At 41.6% G+C, this 24,163-nt stretch overlaps 1 protein-coding gene across 1 annotated transcript in view; it reads right to left on the bottom strand.

The window, feature by feature from the left end:
- LOC145404297 (sialin-like) overlaps window positions 1-22,794 on the bottom strand; it is a 36,163-nt gene extending 13,369 nt beyond the window's left edge. Inside the window, exons 1-4 of the mRNA XM_080275816.1 lie at window positions 22,640-22,794; window positions 12,681-12,748; window positions 2,565-2,773; window positions 1,444-1,531 (exon numbers count right to left, since the gene is read on the bottom strand). Of these exons, the coding sequence (XP_080131942.1) occupies window positions 1,444-1,531; window positions 2,565-2,773; window positions 12,681-12,748; window positions 22,640-22,794 (520 nt within the window). The remainder of the gene's footprint in view (window positions 1-1,443; window positions 1,532-2,564; window positions 2,774-12,680; window positions 12,749-22,639) is intronic.
- Between the last annotated feature and the right edge of the window lie 1,369 nt (window positions 22,795-24,163).

The following is a 24,163-nucleotide window of genomic DNA, read 5'->3' as shown; positions in this document are numbered from 1 at the left end:
GACACTAATTATATTGAGAAATGATAAAAAACTGAGTTGTGTTTTGTTGAAACCATGGAATAGTTGAGTGCAAACATTTTTGCAAGTAAAAAGAAGTTCATTTTTCTTTGGAAGGAACAGTTATCACAGGGTTTCTAACTGGAAAAGTGACCTTCTCCCAAACAGTACTTAATCCCTAGAATGCTGAGATTTTTTTGTTTGTTTATTTCCTGAGAAAATGGATTGAATCAATCCTTTCATAGAAAGCTTTGGGCCTTATGAAATGGTAATAAGCATCATACTAGTCATGAACATGTACTTACTCAATTTGTACTGGCGTTTACCTGGTGTTTACAGCACGCTCAGCACTTTCAGCTAAGTTAGTAGCTTTAGGAACATGCAGTGACATCGTTATGTAACCAGTTTTAGTGCACGAGTATTTCGTATGATCATCACAACTCAAGAAATAACCTATATGTATATTTTCAAGTGGTACTACTTCACTGTGTTACACAATATTTATATAAGTGTTGACAAGCTTCATCGACAAAGTACTTACAGGGTTATCACAAAACCACTGTAAACAATTTTTTTTTTATACTAATTTCACACATATTTTGTATTTTATTCTACTCTAACTTACCTATTACACAATGTAATTTTTTTTAAGCAGAAACAGAAATTACCCCCTCTAACGTCGGTTGTTAACTGAGTGATGAGTGAGGAGAAGAGACAACTATAAGAAAGCTCCGGCAGGCTTTACACGTCAACAACTGCAATTCTGACATAAATGTGTGACACCAAATCGGCGAAGTGTATACATGCCTCCCAAAGCATTGACTTTAGTTTTCACCAAAGTAAATATACAACACCCAAAGCAGAGGGGATTGACGAATGGGTTTAGGTATGAAAAGTTTTAGACAGAACCGGGAAATTCACATGATATTTAGTCTTGTTAGACTGACAGCCCTTTTGATGTGTGAGTCTTCACGTATCATCGAGGGAGCTGTGAAATGGTGCAAACTCATCAGAACACATGAAAGAACATACTTTGGCATCCTCTAAAAGATCCGATTCTCTGAGGAATCAAATCCATGTCACAAGGCTTCCCAGAATCATGTGTTACTGATCTGACTGCTAACAGATATCAGGTATGGTAATAACACCCTTATCCAGGGTTCGGAACAGCTTCAGTCAGAACAAAGAGCTACTGTACACCCACTCATATCACGCGCCAGCAGCACATTCCAGAAAGCTACAACACTTAAACATCAAGAAGGTAAAAGCAATCCAAAGCAAATCATGACACTTAATACGCAGGAAGCACTGAATAGTCCTCATCAGCACTGAATAAGACCTCATCACCGGCAAAACACTACTCAAGGGACGGCTATGCTTACCTCACAGCCACATTGCAAGATTTTTTCTATAAAATCATGCGTTCGAGTTAGAGTGTCGCCTTACCCACACACTTGGTGATGACATAACCCCAGAAGAAAGTACCAAGAATGATGCCTTGTTCCTGCAGAGTCCAGTTGTACTCTCCTCCACCCTGAACACAAGGAAAACAAAATTGTCTGTTAACTTGGCACTCTTGCCTCATGTGCTTGAATGCACTCAACCTCGACAATTCCATCCGAGTCCAAATTTAACAGTGATTACTTGCTGAGAATCCAGTATGGTTTGTATGAATTCTTCTTCTCTATTTACCTTTCAAACCGTTCACGATAATGAAGCAATCGAACTGCTGTATGCGTAAACAAACGACCCGACAGAGAGGTATTTTAAGTATAGGGTACGATTCATCGCTTATCTTATCATGTAGGTAAAATAATCATAGTTTATCACTTGTCACTGTCCAGATGCAGGGCCCTACACATTGTCTGTTGAAGTACCTAGTGTTCACTGCGGTATCTAGCAGATAAATACCAGGCAATGTTTAGGCAAAATAAAGTTTTAAAACACTTCAACCCTGTATTTCGAGTTTTCCTTTGCTTCCTCCGGTGGAACTAGCTTTACCGAGGTAATACTAGTTGTAAAGCAGAACTAAAGTGACCTCTGCTTCTGACAGACTGCTTTTCACTGCAAAATACATTTATCAGTTGCTCCTCATACGCTAATTTGACAGGATATAAAATTTGTCAGGTTCAACCCTCATTGGTGAGAGGCAAGTCACGATTCTGTGCTATCTGTAAATTATCCTTACTGAAACAAAATTTAACCTTTTCTGTACAAGTAACATTACTCTCACCTCTCAGTGACAGTTGAACCCCTTAAATTATTTCAAATCACATTGGAAAGGCAGGTAGTGCAAAGCAAAAGATAGAAAAGTACGACTTTCAAAAACTGCCCTGAGGTAAGAACTGAGTGGGGTGTGTAACTAAAATGACCGCTGACTTGGGCCTGTAGTATTGCCCAAAGTAAAAGTCCATTACATTAATGCCGTAGAACCAATGCTGCTACTATCATGTGTTACCTAATAATCTGTACACATCAAGTTGCACTGTATACCTGAAGTGCATACTAGAAGAAAAATTAATACCAAAATTGCCAGTGTTTCAGTAGGGCAGTGGTTGTGGGAATACCTTAGATTGCTGGGTGTTGCGTGATGCGTTGATAGCTGCTGGACAGGCGCCATTTGAGATGCTGGTGTTATTGGCAGCGGTGGCGGTGTTGACCATGGCTATGATGGCCACACTGATGCTGAAGCGAAGCAAGTACGCCACAGCACAGCCCAGGAACGCCAGAACCAATAGCACCAGTCGCAATGGCACATAGCATCCCTCGCCTGCATCTTCACCACCAACACGGTCGAAAAGAGAAATTACCTTCTGATATTTGCGGTTGCATGTATAACACACACACACACGCACACACACACACACACACACACACACACACACACACACACACACACACACACACACACACACACACAAACACACACACACACACACACACACACACACACACACACACACACACACACACACACACACACACACTTCAATATGGATCACCTCTACACGGAGGAAAAGTCCATCATATCCATTAAAGCCACATTAAGTTGAACTTACTTTAGAAAATCGTTTACATCAATCTCTGTCAGCACACCCTACTGCAGACACATATGAACATTTGTTAACTAATGTCTCGCGAACTTATACCCTAACTTCTCAAGGATCACACTAAGTCCAACTGCTGACTTTGTGAGGCGCCAATTGTCACGGCTGTTCACTAAATACATGCGTGTACTTTGACTGGTAAGACTGACGGCTAAACTAATATGAATTGGAAGAGAACCATCCACAATCCCTGACACTCGCTTGGCTACACCTGCCCTTCCTACACAGAGGAACATCACATGCGAACGTTTTGGCACACACCCACATCTCTCGATTCTAACGGAAGGAACGTTTTAATGTCGTCTCCAAACTTCTCTACCCTAACTATGATAACGCCTCATGCCGTCTGCACTAAATCATTAATAACTGCCTCTGATCACATAGAAATCACAGACTTGAAGCTATCTGTTTTAATGAGAGATACACAGAAACTGAAGTGTTACCTTTTACATATTCAGCCTAGTTTTCAACCACCAGAAGGTGCTCTCGCTGGATAAAACCTGCTCATTATTCCTCGAGATTTCAGAAGACTGGAGGTCATAGGTGGCAGGAAAGCAAGACTAAGAAAGTTCCAGAGTTCACAGTTGTATATGTGGAAGAGGAAACTACCATTAACCTTTGTATAAGAGTTTTACAGAAGAGAGGTGAGTGTCTATCTAAACAGGTATTTCTTGCCCACTGCCATGGAGAAGGAATATAGGCAGAGAGTTCAAATGAGCGGTAGCCCCATATATTGTATCCTTATATCCATATTTGTATCTCCACTTCTCTCTCTCTCTCTCTCTCTCTCTCTCTCTCTCTCTCTACACACACACCACAAAGCCAGCCAGGAGACAGGACGTGTGTGCTGGGCAATCCCCAGGTCCTGTCCTCCCCACTTACTATATTTTAACCAGCCCATACCCCACTGACCGGGCTAATGTATGGCCCGGCCTGCACTATATGTGCAGGAAATCTTTGAACGAACGAATCTCTCTCTCTCTCTCTCTCTCTCTCTCTCTCTCTCTCTCTCTCTCTCTCTCTCTCTCTCTCTCTCTCTCTCTCTCTCTCCTAAATCCTCGTAATCTTCAGACGATAAATTCAGCTTGGGACAAACTTTTGGTTAGAGATCTTTCATTAATCCCTTTATTACAAGATTACTTTGTTAGTCTGCTCAAAACTGCCCAGTACCAGCAAGAACAATATATAACTATTTCGATAAAATATTACTAATTATAACTAATAAAATATAACTCTGGCTAAAGGGGATCATGAACTCAAAGCGTCATTAACTTCTGCAGTAACAAAATAAGTCTTAAGGAACTTTAGATCCAGTACGTGAAGACCAGAAGAGGCACTAACCCTCACCAGACACAACTTTATAACATGAAATGAAGCACCAGCGAATATTGTACAGCAGCTAATCTCCAGTGAATATTTTACCTAATCTCCAGATACTATACTACAGTATCTAATCTCCAGGGAATATTGTACCTAATCTCCAGGGACTATAGTACAGTACCTAATCTCCAGTGAATATTGTACCTGATCTCCAGCGAATATTGTACCTGATCTCCAGTGAATATTGTACCTGATCTCCAGTGAATATTGTACCTGATCTCCAGTGATTATTGTACCTGATCTCCAGTGAATATTGTACCTGATCTCCAGGGAATATAATACACTACCTTTCTTCTTAGCGTTGCAGGCACTCTTCCTGCGAGTGGAGGAAGATACGGCTGCCCCTGCTATAACAACTGTTGTGGCAGGGGACACGTAAGGGGAGTGGTGAGAGTGACGAGGGGCGTGGCAGGGGGAGTGGTGGCAGGGGACGTGGCAGGGGACATGCATCTTCCTTCCTGTTTGGGAAATCTCATTCAAAACACCGCTGTACTCCTTCGATGGTGCTGGAGAGGAACGCCTTCACGTGGTGGCATCGATATTACTGGGTGATTCCAGAACACAAACGTCCATCAATTCCCTTCCTATCCCCCTGAAGGAGGATGGTGGACTGTAGCAGAACAGTTTCATCCTGCAGTTCACTGGGTTCACATTTCAGATGAATCTGAGGCTGCTAACACCAAAATTACTACTGTTACTACAACAACAACAACAACAACAACTACTACTACTACTACTACTACTACTACAGATGCAACTCTCTTGCTATTCTCGTCAGTTCAGGCCTTGTAGCATGTCTTCCTTACTTGTTTATTTTTGTATATAACACCTATATATTCCTTTCTTTGTTGTTTATGAAGTCTATATTGTTATTTATTCGATACACATAGCGTGAAAGAGAAGACTGAGTTTTGTATTCAAGGTAAATCGCTAAGAAAGAAGTGCCGGAAAGCCTCCTATGCTTCTCAACACTAAAAATACTTGTCCCTCCTCCAACAATAAGTACACTTTTATGAAACAACGGAGGGATTACTGATGATATAACTTAAGATGGCTAAAATTCTCGACACTTAGATTCTGCATTTACGGCAGAACTCCTTCCTCTTCTAAGGTAGGATAATTAATGAAATTACGATTAGTGAGATGTGAAACAAAATGGAGAGGAGAAAGTGTGAGAGAATGGGAGTATGGATGGGGTATATGTGCAGGAGTAGGTGAGAATGAGAGGGCAAAGGAAGGAGTATGTATAGTTGTGAGTAAAATATGGAAGAAGAGCATAAGACAGTATGGATCAGTTGGGTCAAGGATTGTGTGGGTAAAGTTGAAAGTTGGAATACAAATGTGGGCGATTGTGTGTGTGTGTATGCGCCAACGCAAGATCGTGCTAGAAGAGTGAGAGAAGAGTTCTGGACAAATGTAGAAGTGTGCATGGAAAAGTTTGGAAGGAATGAGAGAGTGTTTTTGATTGGTGATATGAATGGTAAAGTTGGGAATGTGAAGGTGGATGGAATAGTTGGTGAGTGGGGTGTGCCTGCTGAGATAGATGAGAATGGGAGTGCGTTAGTGGACATTTGTGCTGGGAGGGGGTTGGTGATAGCCAATACCCTCTTCAGGCATAAAATGATCCACAGGTATACATGGCGAGTGATGAGAAGGGTGGGTGGTGAACTGAATGAAAGGAAGGCAATGATTGATTATGTGTGTGTAGATGAAAGGATGCGAAGATGTGTAATGGATGCAAGAGCTTATAGAGGTTGGGGGAGTGGACTTTCTGACCACTACTTGGTGGTGGCCAGAATTAGGATTCAAGTAAGATGGAGGAAGAGAAGAAGGGAAAGACGAGAGGAAGGAATAGTTGCAAGGAGAGTGGAAAGGTTACAAGAGGATGAGAAAAAGGCAGAGTATAAGAGAGAAGTGGAGGAACGATTGGCCAAATATGAATTGGAGCAGATGGGAGACGTGGAAGGTGTGTGTAGGATATTTACAGAAGAAATATGTGCAGCATGTGATGTGGCGTGTGGAAGGAAGAGAAGACGGAGGGGGGTGCAAGGAACAGCGTGGTGGACTGAAGAGGTGAGACAGGCTGTGGCACAAAAGAAGAAAGCATACAATGAATGGATGAGAAATAGGGGCGTGGAAGAAGTTGAGATGCGGAAGAGAGAGTTATATGTAGAAAGAAATAGAGAGGTGAAAAGATTAGTAAGAGAGAGTAAGAAGAGAGTGGATGAGGAATTTGGAAGGAATTTGAGTGTAAAGTGGAGGGACTGTAAGAAAATGTTCTGGAAAGAGGTGAAAAGAGTAAGACAGGGTGGAAGTGAAGTTAGCAGGGGAGTGAAAGATAAAAATGGTAGATTACTAGTGGAGAAGGGAGAAAAAGTGAGCGGATGGAGAGAACACTTTAAGGAATTGTTGAACATAGAGGATGGAAGTAATGCGAGTATAAGTGGCCGGGGAATGGCTGGGAGAAGGAGGGAGGTGAGAAGACAGGAAGAAATCAGTAGGATAGAAGTTGTGGAAGCAATGAAGAAAGTTAAATCAGGGAAAGCCCCAGGAACTGATGGAGTGTGTGGTGAAATGCTGAAGCATGGGGGAGAGATAGTAGTAGAATGGATGTGGAAGATGTGCAGATTGGCTTGGGAGGAAGGTAGAGTCCCGGAGGATTGGAAGTCAAGTATAATTATTCCCTTGTGCAAAGGAAAAGGGGAAAAAGAAGTGTGTGGTAATCATGGGGGCATTTGTCTTCTTGGTATAATAGGAAAAGTGTATGGTAGGATACTTATTGACAGAGTTAGAGAAAGAACAGAGAAATTAGTTGGAGAAGAACAGGGAGGCTTTAGGAAGGGAAGAGGTTGTGTAGATCAGATATTCATTCTTAGATCTTTAGTGGAAAAGTTTCTAGAGAAGGGAAAGAAGTTGTATGCGGCTTTCATGGATTTGGAGAAAGCATTTGACAGGGTGGATAGACAAGGATTGTGGAGAGTGTTAAGAATATATGGAGTAGATGGGAAGTTGGCGAATGCTGTAATGAGTATGTACGATGGTGCGAAGGCTGCAGTGCGTGTGGATGGTGAACTAAGTGAATTTTTCTCTTTGAAAATTGGGTTGAAATAGGGATGTGTCATGTCTCCATGGTTGTTCAATCTGTACATGGATGGGGTAATAAAAGAGGTACAAGGTAGGGTAGTGGATGTTGGAGTGGCCCTGGTGAGAGAGGATAGTGTCTGGAAACTTCCTGTACTGTTGTTTGCAGATGATACTGTGTTGTTGAGTGAAGACGAAGGGGAGCTGCAAGGCTTGGTGGATGAGTTTGGGAGAGTGTGTAAGAAACGGAATCTAAAGGTGAATGTAGGGAAGAGTAAAGTGATGGTCTTTGTGAGAGGTGAAGTCAGTGAATGTATAGCGAGGTTGGATGGTGAGGAATTGGAAAATGTGAGTACGTTTAAGTACTTGGGTAGTGTGATGAGTAAGGATGGAGGTTTGGAGGGTGAAGTGCTTGAAAGGGTACAGCAGGGAAGAAAGGTTGCTGGTTCTTTGAAAGCAGTGATAAGAAACAGGGAAGTGAGCATGGAAGTGAAAAAGTTACTACATGACAGTATTGTGATACCAACTCTAACGTACGGAAGTGAAGCTTGGACGTTGTTGGAAGGACACAAGTCAAGAGTGAGAGCAGTGGAAATGAGTTATTTAAGAGGAGCCCTTGGAGTCACATGGAGAGACAGGCTGACGAATGAGGATATAAAGGAGCGTTGTAGTGTGGATGTGGATGTGATAGGAAGCGTTATGAGGAACACACTGAGGTGGTTTGGCAATGTGGAGAGGATGGAGGGTGAAAGACTGACGAAGTGAGTGTATGTGAGTGAGGTGGAGGGGGGAAGAGGGAGGGGGAGGTCGAGGATGAGATGGAGGGATGGGGTGGAGAGGTATATGAGAGAGGGGGGTGTGAGTTGGGAGCAGGGCAGTGAAATGGCGGGGGACAGGACGACTTGGAGGCGATTTGTTTGTGGCCACCCCAAACGGGATTGAGGCGTCTGGCAATAGATAGATAGATAGACAGAGATGTGATGTATACAGCCAATAACCCCACGATCAACAAAAAACTGGCAAGATGAAATTCCCCCAAAGAACTTAAAAGAAGCAGAAGTCTAATATATTGGTACTTTTATCTCAGCTTTTCAACAGATTATTAAGGAATGACACTGTACCTCACGACTGGAAACTGGGATATCTAACTCTTCCACCACTGAAAAAGATGAATAAATCTCATTCCAAATAGTACTCTCAAATTATTTTATAATAATTGATATGGAAGTTGCTGGAAATCATTAGTAGAAACAATCATAGAAATATTTAGGACAAGGTAATTTCACCACAAACTCACAACATAATTTAAGAAAGAGCCAGTATCTTAACAATTTCTTTTCTTTTTTTTTTTGTTATGTTATTGTTGATATGTGTAATGAAACAAAATCCATCCATATACTTTATCTCGACATCCAGAGAATGTTAAGTGTAAATCCCCAGAAAAGAATGTTTAAGAAAGTTAAAGTCTGTGGTTTCAGTGGCAACATGCTATGGTTAGATGGATCATTAAAATTATAAACCGATTAATTTAATGGGATAAGACCAGATGAACGTTACAAGTGGAGTGCTACAGACTTAAGTTTAGAATCTCAGTCTGTTTGTAAGTTTTATGAATGGTGCTGATAAGGGTTTGCGTTGTACAGTATACTTATTGCTTGTATGACAGTACCTGGTAAAAGAACGGACGTAATTACACGAAAGCAGATTAATTAAAGATTCCTAGATAAACATTTAAATTTAATTGAAACATGGTAACTACTGTAGATTTTAATAATGAAAATACAAATTCCTAAACACTTGTAGCAAAGATGAAACGTTATGAATATCACTGAACTCGAGAACATAAACAAAGAAAACTGTTTAAGAATGATCATTACGTTCTTTTTAGTACGAAGTCAAAAGTGCACAGAGACATAAAAGAAAGTTACAAATAAATCGATTCACAGGGCATTCACACTAAAAGAAGAGAAGATCATGTTAGTCAAGTGCAGTTCCTTAATTCACCTGGAGTATTATCATCAGTTCTACTTATTGTTTTGTATATGCAGAAAAAAAAAAAAAAATAGGAATCGAAGTGAACTGACAAATTATACCCAGACTGTGGAACAAAAAGTTAATTGTCAATATGCCTGTCGAGTGCTTCAGGGTACTGGTCATAAACTTTACCAGTCAAATAAGATAAAGTATGTCTCTTCAGTACTGTCGTTAGAATTATGGAACAAACTGCATGGACATTTTGGTGGTCTGTGATGCAGTGCTAAAGTTTTAAAAAAAAGTTGTTTGGGTAAGTATCTGGCTTGTCAAATGATGCAAAGTATTTCTCTTCAGAAGTGTTGTTTGCATTATGAACGAAGCTGCATAACAATTTAGTAGTCTCTAATACATTGCTAAAGTTTTAATAAAATTGTCTTAATAAATGCTTCCAGTTCCAAGCTAACCAAAATCACAGTAAATTATAGTGCAAGCGTCCGACTTCGTTTATCCCTCTTCCATTACAGAAAAAGCATAATCTAGTTCCCAGCTTTCTTCTGTTTTTCTAGACAAAGCAACATATTGTAGAAGAAAATTTTGGATATTCTTTAATTACAAGGTTTCTATGGGTACTGCTCTTTTCTTCTGTCGGATTCAGCTGGGGAGACTGATGGGTGGGTAGAGCCTTCGCAGCATCTTTTCCTCATTTTAGAATTTATAATTATCTATCGGTAGCAAGTAGAAAGTATGAAAGCTATCATCGTAATGAAAGTGCTAACCCCTTCAATCTGATAACGTATTTCCTACACATCCCGAGAGCCTTCCACACCTAAAGTATACTCGTGCGTGAAGAATCGATGAGGAGGGAACACTTCTCAAATACCGGTAAGAGAAAACGGTGTACTTCGAGCCACGGATCAGTTACCTTTCAGGACCCGTAAAATACGCCTATGTGTAAAGTATAGCTTTCCACCGACGGCAGGCGTGTGTGATCCGGCAGTTACAATACATACATAGATGAACAAAGACGTCTGTTTCTTCCTTTTGTAACTGTGACACTCCCAAACAATCATGCAGTTTTAATGGGTAATCTTTATTGCATACCCCATTACCTACAGTATCTACAAAGCTTTCTCCCTTTTGACTGACTAATAAAGGGGACAAAAAAGTGATGTTTGACTTACCTGTACAAGTAACACTCCTGGTTCGTACTGGTTGATGGCTGTTTCTGGCCAGCCTCTACCTCTTATTTAGATTGTCACTTGGTCTTGCAGATGTCACTCCAACTCTATGTCTTCAGTGACAATAAAGCCACTAAAACAAAAAACTTTTATCACGATCACCAATACTGCCCCCCAAAAAACTTTCTTCTCCAAACCCTCTCTATACGTCCCTCGCCAATTGCCTGCCTGTGGTGTTCATCAGACAGGTTCTCACCACCACTACCGAACCAGCAGGACCACAGGCAGGTTTGGGAGTAAGCTGCGGCAAGATAGGGTACTACAATGCCCCTATACAGCCACAACAATTAACAAAGTGGCGTGTCAGTATCTACAGCAATGTTTGTGGTTAAGCGTGATGCTGAGCAATACCACACATAGCTGAGTGAATACCTCATGCTCAGACAACTTATACAAGGCGTGTGTAACTGTTAGAATACACTGGAATCATTAACTGGTGTATACACGTTTTTAAATCAGCCAAAACTCTAACTATGACTAAAAAGGGCAAACGAGTGTATGAGATTATATAATCCCAGGAAATTATGTAACCCAGAAAGTTGTATATTCACTCTATCAAATAGTGCAAGTTATAGGTAACCTTCCAAAGAATGAAACTGAGCAGTTTTCACTTGAGGAAAAGTAATACTTGTACAGGCTTCTTTATATTTCAGTTCGTACTGTTTTAGGGGTTAAGTGCATTACATCCTTATCATAACCCACTCCACTCTTTTTCTCGCCTTTCACTGAATTCGCAAGCGAACTACAATACTAGCTGTTCAAGAACAATATTAGCATTTTCTGATGGCTGCCTTAGTTTCTGTGCATGAAGATGTGGCACATCTTTTTCACTTCGATTTCCTCTTTCTCAGTCTGGAAGTTTTTGTCTCGAAAGGCTAGCCAAAAGGACGTCAGAACGATAGGTAGAACTTTGTCTGTGCTACTAGTCGTAGTGTACAAAATAACAAAAGTCCTGTTGTTTCTAAAGGTAGTTGATCTCACCAGACAACTACGAAACCTGACATTGTTATGAACCACAAAGCCGATAATCACTGATAAGTACTTTTGGTCTGCTACCATGTAATCTACAAACCTTTAAATCACACACACACATATACACACACAAACACACACACAAACACACACACATGCACGCACACACACACACACACACACACACACACACACACACACACACACACACACACACACACACACACACACATACGGGTATACTTCTTCTGTACTAGTATGATGGATCATCATTGCAATTTCACGCAGGTGTTGCTAGAACAGGACTGGAGCACTCAGCCACAAGAGGGAAAAGATGAGGCAGAGGAACGACCATCAGTGACCAAATGAGGGCGAGTTCCTGTATATCCTGTATATCAAACTTTAACTTACGACAGCGAATGGATCGTAAGTGCGTTTGTGTATCCCGATTCTGATTTCCATTTGTTTCGTGTTTTCTGATGTGACATTAATGCATTTTTTTCTTCAAACAATTCTCTTACCTACTATCCTTCTTCATTATTCTCATTTTGATCGATTTACACTGTTATTAGTGAAAAGTCTCTAATCAATGAAATTACTGTTATCTTTTCAAGTAGGTCGTCGATATCATAAAAGCGACGCCAAGTAGCACCTTCAACATCAACAACCCGTAAAATCCCGTGCTGATTCTGATCGTATGGTGTTAACGAACTGATGAGATCAAGAGTTAAAAGTATTTTGAAGTATACTTCGTTAGCTCTGTCAGAAATAAATTTGTTTTCATTCTTATTTAGATTCTTTATTTAGGCTACACGCAACACTGCATAGCTGAATTGCTCTCTCACCTCACATCATTAAGTAGTGCCTTTATTGACCTCAGACTGTCTTCGATTTCGCTAACCTGGACGCCACCCTTGATGAACTTGCCTACCTGGGAGTCTCTGGCCACCTGTTCCACTGGCGTAACTACCTGACGCGTCGCCACTCTTGGGTTTTGTTCTGTGGGGCGAGCAGTGACTACCGACTCTTAAATCTGGTACAGTACTCCCCTGGATGGAGTTCTCAGCCCCTTCTTCTTCATCTTCTCGTGAACAGACTTCGCCTTCTTGTTCCCCCTTCCCAATAATTCTCTGATCCTAAGTTATGCTGATGATATTTACATCCACTCCCTCTTTCCTGCCACGCTTCAGCGTCTCCTAGTTAGGTTTGGTCAAGCTGCTTTTGCTTGTGGGTTAGTCATCAACGCTGCAAAACCCAAGGCGTTCACTCGCTGTCCCACTCAGAGGCTTGCCTGTACCACAGTCACCCTCCTTGGCTGCCATATCCAAATAGTACAGGACTATACATATCTCGGCACTCCTCTCTCATCGCAACCCCTGCGAGTATGTCTCTACCTTCTGCACCTGTCTCCTCAACAGACTTGACCTCCTCGGCATACTTACTAGTGGCTCACAGAGGATCAGCACCCTCATTCCTTGTACATTTTGCCTGATACATATTCTCTCACTTCTTGACTATCCTGCCATTCCTCTCGCTCTTGTCTCCCCTAAACAGCTCCAACCTCTTGGAGTGGTACAGAATCGAGCCTTACGTATCATTCTTCTCTGCCCCTTGTCGACCACAGTAGTCAACGTGCTCACCGAACTCAGCCTGTGCCTGTTACTGATTGCATTTCCATCCCCTTCTCCGTTCTTTCGCCCTTACCCCCCCCCCCCGACTGGTTGATGTTCCTTCTGATGACACGCACCTCGACGATTTCCGGCGCACTCATGTCTCCGGTGTTGCTTCCTGGCTCCGAAGAATTCGTTCACCACTCTATTTTCCTCTCCAGCTCTCTGGCAGAAATCACGCCAGTATCCAGGCTTACAATATCACACTCATCCCTGCTGACCCTCGGCCCCCTGTCTGGGCACGTACAACTCCTACTGTTCTTTACACACCTTCTGTTGACGGTTCACCTATTCCTCCTCAGTTCTCCACAGATGAAACCCTTATCTTAGTGGCCCGCACACAACATTTGAAAAAGTTATCCATGTTCGGACTCTTTGTTAGATGTAGAATGGAAGAAAACGAATAAGCCTGGGCGACTCGCATACTTTTCCAAGGCCCTCTATGTGTTGTGTATGTTTGTCTGCTATATTTGTTTTCCATTTTTCTTATAGTGTCGTGTTTCCTTACTGTGTTACAGCTGTATCAATACAATCATTTTTGCCCCATGCATGCGTCGCTGTATCCTTTTGTTCTCATGTAGGCTACCCTTCGTACAAGGCCTTCAGCATCATCGTTCCCTCCAGTGCTGGGGCTTGTAGCCTACTGCATGGAAAATAATACAAATTCCCCTCCTGGTTGTGATATGGCAGTCGCTCACCATCACCACCACACAGTAACAATAAAACTCACTGATCAACCTCTGTCCAAAAATACACAACTTGTTTTCATATTCTGCCACGTTATTATCTCAGATCCCTCCTCTCTCTCTCTCTCCATCTGTCTCTCTGTCTGTCTGTCTCTATCTCTCCATCTATCTCTGTTACCACCATTCTATTTCACCGGTGCTGGAGAGGAACGCCTTCACGTGGTGGCACAGATATAAGACCAGATGGTTTCTCTGAACACTTATGCAAACCTCCCTCACCTACACCCCAGACTCCGAAGAATGAGATTCGTGGACTGCTAGGGCAATCTAAGCCTGTAGTCCACGGGGTTTACATTTCAGATGAACCAGGGGCAGCTACAATAACATCATCATCATCATCAACAGCAATATCATCATCAACAACAACAACAACAACAACCACTACTACTACTATTACTACTACTGTTTCACCATACGTAATGTCTTGTCTTCTTCCTGAACTTCACCTATTCTATAAGAGGAGCGGGGGGTCTGGGATAGAGAGAGGGGTAAGGTGATATCTGGGTAGGATTATTTTACAACTGTGGACCGGAGTGTATTAAAGATCAGATAGACTCCATAATTGCAGACCCACGTCCAGTGACACCTGGTAGTGGAGTTCTCACCTACACTGACGCTCGTGTGGAAAAGTATTATTTATTTTTATTCTTCTCGACTTCCTGTTGTTTTTGCCTTGTAAATATTCCACATATATTTCTTCACATTTGCCTTTGTTCCTGAAGAAAAAAAATGGAATTGATTTGCTTGAGTTACATGTATATCTTCTCCTGCCGAAAATATGTAGGTATACGACTTGGCTACTCATGGCCCCGTCTGTTGAGGAAGCTCCCTAACATCTTTCCCTAAGCGATTTATTTTGCTTGTCACATCTCACTGTCCTCTTTTGTGTCACATAAATCCTTCCTGTAATGCCATATAGGTGTACGACTGCCACTCGTGGGTCTGTATTCTCGTCTGTTGAGGAAGCTCCCTAACACCTTTCCCTAAGCGATTTATTTTGCTTATTACATCTTACTGTCCTCTTCTGTGTCACATAAAATCCTTCCAATAATGCCTAACTTTGCATAAATAACATACAAAAGGATATTAACCTCCCATATCCAAAAATAAATCGCTAAGGAAGAGGTGTCAGGGAGCCTACTTAACCGATGAGAATACAAGCCTTGGTAACTCTGAGCTGATAACGTAATGCCACAGTGATCCCACACTCCATGATAACCTTAACACCTCTCAGTTTCAGTACTCATCTCTCTCTCTCTCTCTCTCTCTCTCTCTCTCTCTCTCTCTCTCTCTCTCTCTCTCTCTCTCTCTGCAGATTTCCGTTCTGTATGCCATTTTCGCACGAACGCTACGTCTCCTTTTCCGGGGATGGCCATTCTTCCTTTATTTTATTTTCTTTTTTTCTTTAACCTAACTTAACCTGTGCCACCCTAACAGATTAAGCAAACTGACTAACAAACTGTCCTAACCAGATACTCGGAAAATAAACCTAACTTAACCTAGATTTTCCTGGATAAGATAAAATGCAAACAGGATACACGGAACTGGAATCAGCGCCCTGGATAGTGTTTTAGCAGTCAGCTTTTTCAAACCGGATAATTATTTTTCCGTGCTATTCCTACTATTACAAGATGATTTTATACAGCCTAAGCAGACCTCTTGCAGTGAAGGGGGTATCTAAGCGTTCCTTTTCGAAAATTATCTCTTGTAGAATTGTAAATCAAGTGGTAAAAAGAATAACATGATAAAAGTGTGTCCCCGTATGAAAGGTATGAGGGAGTTATAATGTGAGTAATTCCTTCATTATGGGAGGTCGATCCTAACCTGAATTATCTGATATTAGCAAGAAGGTAATAGAGAGACCTCATCATATTATAGGTGTTAATAAATACATCAATGAAATTATCTGTTGTAACACGTATATAAGGTATTTTCCACAAGATCATTAAAAAAAACACCCCTAAGATTAGGGAAATGGTCTGGTAATTATAGTAAAATATAAAGATAACTCAGTAAACGAGTTAATGGAGGTTTTATGTAAGCTATGTAACCTCCTTAGTCAGCGATGTCTCCTTAGATAAATTACATCGTCTGGAGATAGCTACATAAAACTGTGTGTGTGTGTGTGTGTGTGTGTGTGTGTGTGTGTGTGTGTGAGAGAGAGAGAGAGAGAGAAAGAGAGAGAAAGAGAGAGACAGGGAAACGAGCTCATAAGTTCAGGAGTGTATATATTACATTGGTTTAAGTGCAAAGCTTTGACCGACGGTACGGAAACTTGGAGCCTCACGCAGTCTTTGGAAAATAAAGTGTACAAAAGGTAAAATGGGTCTATTTTTGAGATGACACCGAGAGACAAGAGAGATTTATCTAGATTAGAAGGCAGATCCAACTGAGGGATTTTGTGGATGATTCATTAAATGCGGAGATGGACCAGACATGTAGCCGGAAGGAAAGAGAAGACATAAGACTAATAAACTGAATCCCAAATAAATGGTAAGCGTAGCGTAGCGGGAAATGACCAGATAGGAGGGAAATATGAGAGACTTACGCAGCAATAAATATGGAGGAGATTGGTACAGTCCCGCAAGTCATGAAGATAGTTGGGAGAGGAACTTGCTGAGTAGAGGACTTCGGACTGCTGATGACGATGATGATATGGATAAAGTTGTTGAAACTTTTAACATGGACTCGGAATGCCCCACTTAGGGATCAAAATTGTTTCACTAAGGAGTGTCTTGCCAGGAAAGAAGAGGTGAGATACTGGTGGGAAGAGAGATGCACTCAAATCTGATCAGTTAAGGACTCAACGTCTGCGAGGTTGCTGAGATGTGTGCTTATGATGAGGGAGTCAAGATCCGAAGGGTCATACTTGAGGTGGGCCATTATTGTGAGGAGGAACTGGAAGGTGTGTGGAGACATTGACAATGCCAGCACGCTTTTATTTCGCCGAGACAATGCGTCCGACCGAAGGGTTTCCAGTCCCAGAGTGTGGTATTCAGAAATTACAGTACTAGGCAGCGTGGCAGGGCTTAAGGGGATGGTAATATGCAACGGCCACTGCGGGTGATGAAAAGAAAAAGCATTCAGGTGGCTGACAGTCGCCACTGCTGAAGTGTTGTTCTTCACCAAAAAATGAACTTATTCATTGCATCAGAAAATATCAGTGGGTTGTTTGTCAAACACATAACTAATGTGTATCGAGCTGGCAATGTATGTGACCATTTCCTCATCCAAACAATTGTCCATGGAGGAAGTTCTCAAAAGACGACGCCTAAATGAATCACTTCCCTGTCTTTATCAGTGGAAAGAATCTCAGGCAACGACATAGCTCATCCTAGGTTGTGGTCCATGGCGGTGTCTGGGGAAATGAGAACACTTACATTTTACACAAAGTCAACATATACCTCCCAAAATACATGGATCATCAAGTGTACAGAACACATACATCTGTTTAATTAGTGCCAAGGGAAGTAGGTGATTATTGCGAGGATTGTCAGTGGATGATCAAGTACAGTAAGAATATTAAAAGAAGAAGGGAAGCAATAATTCACACTTGAGTATATACCATACCTCAAACGCTTTCAGGTATCAGGTGGACAGTCACATGTAATTATACTTTTAGCTTTTTTATGTAATAAAAAGAAACCTTAAGCTGTAAGCCTGCTGGCACAGTCCATTTCAAAGAAAGTGAAGCAAAGCAGAGGGAAAATGAAAAAGCCTCATCATTTTAAGGGTAGTTGGATACATTGCACTTGAAAGACCTGATGTTCTATTGTAGGTATGATTAAAGACAAAAACAGGTTCTTCAAGAGACCACCATTTATGCGAGACTAAGAATACAACTTAATTCTTGCATTAAAAACTGTACGGGAAAAGGATGAGAGTATGTAGCCAGAGAGATGCTGTTTACAGGCCATAAAGGAGATTCATCAGATGCAGCATGTCCATTGATTTAGCAATTGTAAAGCGAGGTTTATACAAAAATACTGAGAGAGAGAGAGAGAGAGAGAGAGAGAGAGAGGAGACGAGAGGAAACCAGTCTTCTTTTAATATGAACTGTGTGATGACCTTTCCCACACATGAGACGGATGAAGCCCTGTCCAGAGTCAGGAACTGTGCAGGGCAATATAAGACAAGAAGTCGTTTAGGCTTATCCAGGCTTCGAGAGGATCAGTTTGCCGGAGAATTAATTTGATTTCTCCAAAGAAGATCTTGAGGAAAGGAAGACTTCTTTCACAGACTCTCATACCCATGCTTATGGGTTTTCTTTGTAAGTTAATTGTAATAATATAGAGGTGGTTTGACTTCAGTGTGCTAAAATTTGTTGATATACAGGAACAGGGACTGGCAACGATATTTTTTTCATAACCGTAATAGTGAATTTAATAGTAATAGGAGTTTTCAATTTCCTGTGGGATACATTCTTTATTGTTTCAGTAATCCTAGCAAAATGCTGTTAAACACACACACACACACACACACACACACACACACACACACACACACACACACACACACACACACACACACACACACACACACACACACACACACACACACACACACACGAGTCAACTGAACGTGCCCTACAGAGACCAAAATGATAAGTCTACTTGACCCAAATACCCAAACCTACATACTTGTGTTGTATTAAGAGATTCCTATCCTATTTATTTAGTCGTTCGTTCTTTCCCTACTCTCAGAATATTGAATATTTATTGGGTCTGTGGCATATCGCATCTTGACACACCTATCCAGTCCCTTTCGTCAGCACAGGAAGAAATATGAATGAGCGCAGTAAGTTTAATATATCTGTCTACATGCCCAATGATGATGCTGACCTCTTGCACTGTAGTAGCAGTGGTAGAAGAAGTAGTAACAGTGGTGGTAGTAGTAGCTGTAGCAGTTGTAGTGATGGTGCTAATGGTTATAGCCTCAGGTTCATCTGAAACGTGAACCCGGTGGACTGCAGAATGAAGCTACCCTTCCTTTGCAGCCCACCATCCTCCTTTCGAAGGTAGCAAGGGAGTTGAGGAACGCTTGCGGGAAATTTTTCACAGATGATAATATTTAGTTTCTTGTAAATATCTGGAGAGTAAATTTTATGTAATTTCATGTAATAATCTGTAAATATCTTTAAATGATATACATAAGGGCTGGTATCACTCCCTACAACTAAGACTAGACTTAGTTTATTCAAATCACAATATTCATTATGTGTGAATTAAACTTTAGGTAACTCAGACCCTCGATTCCATTAGTTTCCCTTCGAGCTATCAAACCGATACAATGCGGGTGAGTAAGCGACATTCTTTCTAATCCCTTTCGATTCAAGCTACGAACCCGTATATCGCAGGTGAGATAAACAACGAAGCGGCTGTAGCTCTTCAGATACGATATGGAGTGCTTACCCTTTCTCCCTTACCATATAGGATAATTTTCAACAACTTATACATACTGCCATCACAGTTAGCCATCACAGATAAGTATATCGAAGTTTATCTCTGTCTAGTTGATATTAATAGATCACTTACGTGAATTACAGAGATAGACTTTATGACGCATGACAGCCAAAAAAACAAGATAAACCTTATTCTTACGTCAACATTGATCATAACTCATTTTATTTGAATTTATAGTGAAGAATAACAATTATGCACCCTTTTAAATGTGAATAATCTTATAGTAGCGAATCAGTGATGGAAATTACAGAATATCACTTACATCGCCAACAGCAGGGTGTTTATATCATCCATCCGTGAGAGGTGGAATCTACCAGATCGTTACGTAGGTGTGGAAGTTAACGCGTCGCAGGACTACAAAAACAAGTCGTATGTTAATTCTTCACAACGTTTGTATAACAAGGCAGTGAAGCCAACCGGGTATATTGGTGCCACAGCGGGAAGGCGTCCCTCTCCACTGTACTGAAAGATTCACGAGCCGTGTTTATAAACTATTATAGCTTAAGTTGGGCATCACCTTCTTGTAAATATGCAGGTATCAATTCATTCAGCTAACAAATACTGCAAAATTAAGTCTGAGTGAATATTAAAATAACAAAATAGGAAAAAAAAAAAAACGATCCCTAAATTGGTTGAGCTTCATTTTAAATACCTCTCCCGAGCACAGTCCCCTGGTCCCTTGCAATTACCAGGTCTAATTTAGTGTGTGAGTGACACCCTGAAATTGAAGCATGTGTGCGATATTTTATGAAAGCCTGTTGGGCCACATTATTAAAACTGAGAGTGCGAAGAAATATGGAGAAGCCCCCTGTACTGGACGATGATTTCAGAACTAAGTGATGGTGTAAGAGTATGTCTGGCTTCCCTCTACCGCTGCTGACTGCACTGTAATAACGAGTGAAGGTTGATCGCATCTAGCAATTACTGGTGTTCCATAAACAAATTTCGGGTTTGTGTACACTTTAACGTTCATTCCATCTATCTAACTATTGCCAGACGCCTTAATCCAGTAAGGGATGGCCACAAACAGGTTGCCTCCACGCCACCCTTTCATCTGCCATTTGCTGCCCTCCCTCCAACCTCCATACCCTTTCTCATATATTCCTCCACTCCATCCCTCGATCTCATCCTTGAACTACCCCTCCCCCTTTCGCTCTTCACCTCACTCACATACACTCTCCAGGTCAGTCTCTCATTCTCAGTCCACTCCGCATGGCCAAACCATCTCAGAGTTTTTTCATATCTGTTTCAGTCACATTAGTTTTATAATGATATGTCCCTGAGTTTCCTGCTGTCCGAAAAAAAAAAAAAAACATTTTTGTCAGATTCAGCTCCGTCCCGGCACAAACTAACACTTTTTTTTACAGGTACACAAATGTTAACATGTATTATACCTCATTTGTTCCTGAATACAACCAGTCTTCGTTATCAGCCAGGGAGATGTTCCAGAATATTACAACTTTTTTACGTCTATTGCTGTAAATGGGTAGCACAGGCAAATCAAATTTACGGGTAACAATGGGCCTTTAATGAGCAATTTTTGTCGTAATTTACCATGGAAAATAAATGAAAAAGATTATAAACAGGCGACATATGAGAAGGCCTTACTGTACTTACCCTTCATCCTATTCATAATATTTATCTTCTTGGTGACATAAACTTTGCACAACTTAGACTATCCATGAAGGCATTTTGGACTGACCCTTTCACTCCATTGGCGAATTTTTTTTTTTTTTTTTTTTTTTTTCATTTTTCTCTAGACAAAGCTATTCAGTTGATGGAGAGACCGTTTTCAATGGAGGGGTTAGATACAGCCTTCATTTGCTTCTTAAATACTCGATGTCTCCCTGAAATAAATCGTCAGGAGGCAGCGAGAATCGATTAATAAAACGTCATTGGTTTGAAGGGATTAAGTGAGGTTAATCCCTCCAAAAAAAAGTGACGTATTATATCCTTTTCCATTTTTTTTTTTTTTTTTTTTTTTTAGTGAAGACATGAACGATGGTGATCAAAGTTAATACAGTGTTAAAAGTTGACCCATAGTTTTTTAGAATAGGTCAAAGGTCAAGGTCACAAGGCAAGGTCAATTTAATCAGCTTTTTTCCAATGTGGACTAAATTTTGTGGAAGGGTTCAGGCTACAACAAGGATAAAGAGGTTCGATTTTCGGAGCAATCAGTACTAATCCCTCCAGTACCAGAAGCTTTTCCCAAGTCAAATAAAATCGTCTGGAGGTAGCAAGACTAGTCTAAAAAAAAAAAATAAATAAAAAATAAGCCACCGGATTCACGGGGTTAAGGAAGTGACGGCGGAAAAAAAGCGGTGGATGTATGGTGTATAAATTAGCTTTTATTATTATTATTATTATTATTACACACAGGCGTTTACTGGGGACGTGTTGCAAATTAGGCTTGATTTAGATCCTCTTCAGTAACCAGCTTTTCCTAATGTGAATATAATTATTTCAGACCTTAGTGTTCTTCCTTCTTCGTCAGTCCCCAGCAGCGGCGGTATGGTTGTGGATGTGGTGGAGATGGTGGTAGTGGTGGTTATGGTGGCTTTCGTGATGGCTGTGGTGATAATAATGGTGATGGCTGTGAAGGTGGCTATGGCTGCGGTGGTGGTAGCTGTGGCTGTGGTGGTGATGGTTGTGGCTGTGATGATGGCTATAGCTGTGGTGGTGGTGGTTGTGGTGGTGACTGGCTGTGTTGGTGGTGCTGGTGACTGTGGCTGTGGTAGTGGTGATGGCTGTGCTGTGGTAGCGGTGGCTGTGGTGGTGGCTGTGGTTGTGGTGGTGGCTGTGGCGGTGGGTGCGAGGGCTGGGTGTCCGGGCAGGCGTGTAGCAGCAGCAGCAGCGGGAGCCCTGTATTGATTCACTCTTACCTCCACTTCCGCGACCAATCACAACCAGCTCGTCTCTCTGCTCTCCAGTGACGTCATTGTTTCAGCAGCCAATGGTGATGCCGTGTAGTTTTCGCGGGAAGCTGAGGGGCGCGCTGATTGGCTGAAATACCTTACTGTTATGACGTCACTGATAACAAGGTCGTTGGAATGAAGGGCTGGTGGTGAGGGTAAGCTGTGTCGTTTTTCTTGATTTAGATAAGCTGACACAGAGCCATTCCTAAGGCCCCACTCTGAGCTCTGTATGGCGTTGCTGTTGGTCTCCATGTCAATTTTGGTCCTTCTTGTAAATTTTGGTCCTCCATGTAAATTTTGGTCCTCCATGTAAATATTGGTCCTTCATGTAAATTTTGGTCCTTCACGTAACTTTTGGTCCTCCATGTCAATTTTGGTCCTCTTGTAAATTTTGGTCTCTCAGATTCGAACTTTTAGAAATCAAGTATTATCTCACTCTGCAAATGCCCTATGATTGTGTGATGTGTCGTTCAACAAGTGATTGATGGAATGTGACTGAGACAAAGAACAGAAGAAGCACGGATATGAAGCACCGAACCGTTTACAACTGTGAAGAAGCAAACACTTGACAATCGTCGTTACCTTCATCTTTATTACATTTATTAGAGAGAGAGAGAGAGAGAGAGAGAGAGAGAGAGAGAGAGAGAGAGAGAGAGATGAGGTAAAATAGCTGGATGACAGGGTTGAATATGTTTATCCCACATGAAATAACTACATATCTACTTTAATTATAATAATAACTGATGTACATTTGTTTTTGCTTTTTTCTGCGTGGGGATAACAGTTTTATTTTTGTAGTGTCTTTTTCCTCTTTATGGCATTTATAATTACACCTGGTATCTGTACACTGAAAGCAGTGATGAGAAATAGGGAGGTGAGTATGGAAGTTAAGAAGTCACTGCATGATGGTATTGTGATCCCTACCCTGACGTATGGAAGCGAGGCGTGGACCTTGCAAGAGGGGAACAAGTCAAGAGTGAGAGCAGTGGAAATGAGTTACTTGAGAGGAGCATGTGGAGTGACGTGGAGAGACAGGTTAACAAATGAAGAAGTGAAGGAACGTTGTGGGGTAGATGTGGATGTGGTTGAAAAGATTAGGAGAAATACACTGAGGTGGTTTGGACATGTGGAGAGAATGGAGAATGAAAGACTGACTAAGAGGGTGTATGTAAGTGAGGTGGAGGGAGGGAGAGGGAGGGGTAGACCGAGGATGAGGTGGAGGGATGGAGTTGAAAGGTATATGAGGGAGGGAGGGGTGAGTTGGGGGGAGGGGAGTCAAATGGTGGGTGACAGAGTGACTTGGAGGCGTTTTGTCTGCGGCCACCCTTTGCGGGATTAGGGCGTCGGGCTATAGATAGATAGATAGATAGATAGATCTGTTGGAAACCCAGACTGGTAACCCTGTCATCATTCACTCATTCTTCCGCCACGAAGTCCATCATGTTCGAATCGTCCTTTTTTAGTAAAGCCGGAGAGGTTCGAACGCGATGCCAACCAAACTGCACTGCCAGACGCAAAACTTTGAGGCCATGGCGTCTAGTGTGGATCGCCCTTCACTGCCCGCGTTCAGCAGAGGCGGAGATATCTTTGGTGCTGCGGAGCTCTACCAGACGTAAAGAAG

Source organism: Coenobita brevimanus, chromosome 63 (genome assembly GCF_032717465.1).
Source record: "Coenobita brevimanus isolate Jiangsu-jjx chromosome 63, ASM3271746v2, whole genome shotgun sequence".
In the NCBI taxonomy this organism is placed as follows: Eukaryota; Metazoa; Arthropoda; class Malacostraca; order Decapoda; family Coenobitidae; genus Coenobita; species Coenobita brevimanus.
This window is presented reverse-complemented; position numbering and strand designations above follow the sequence as displayed.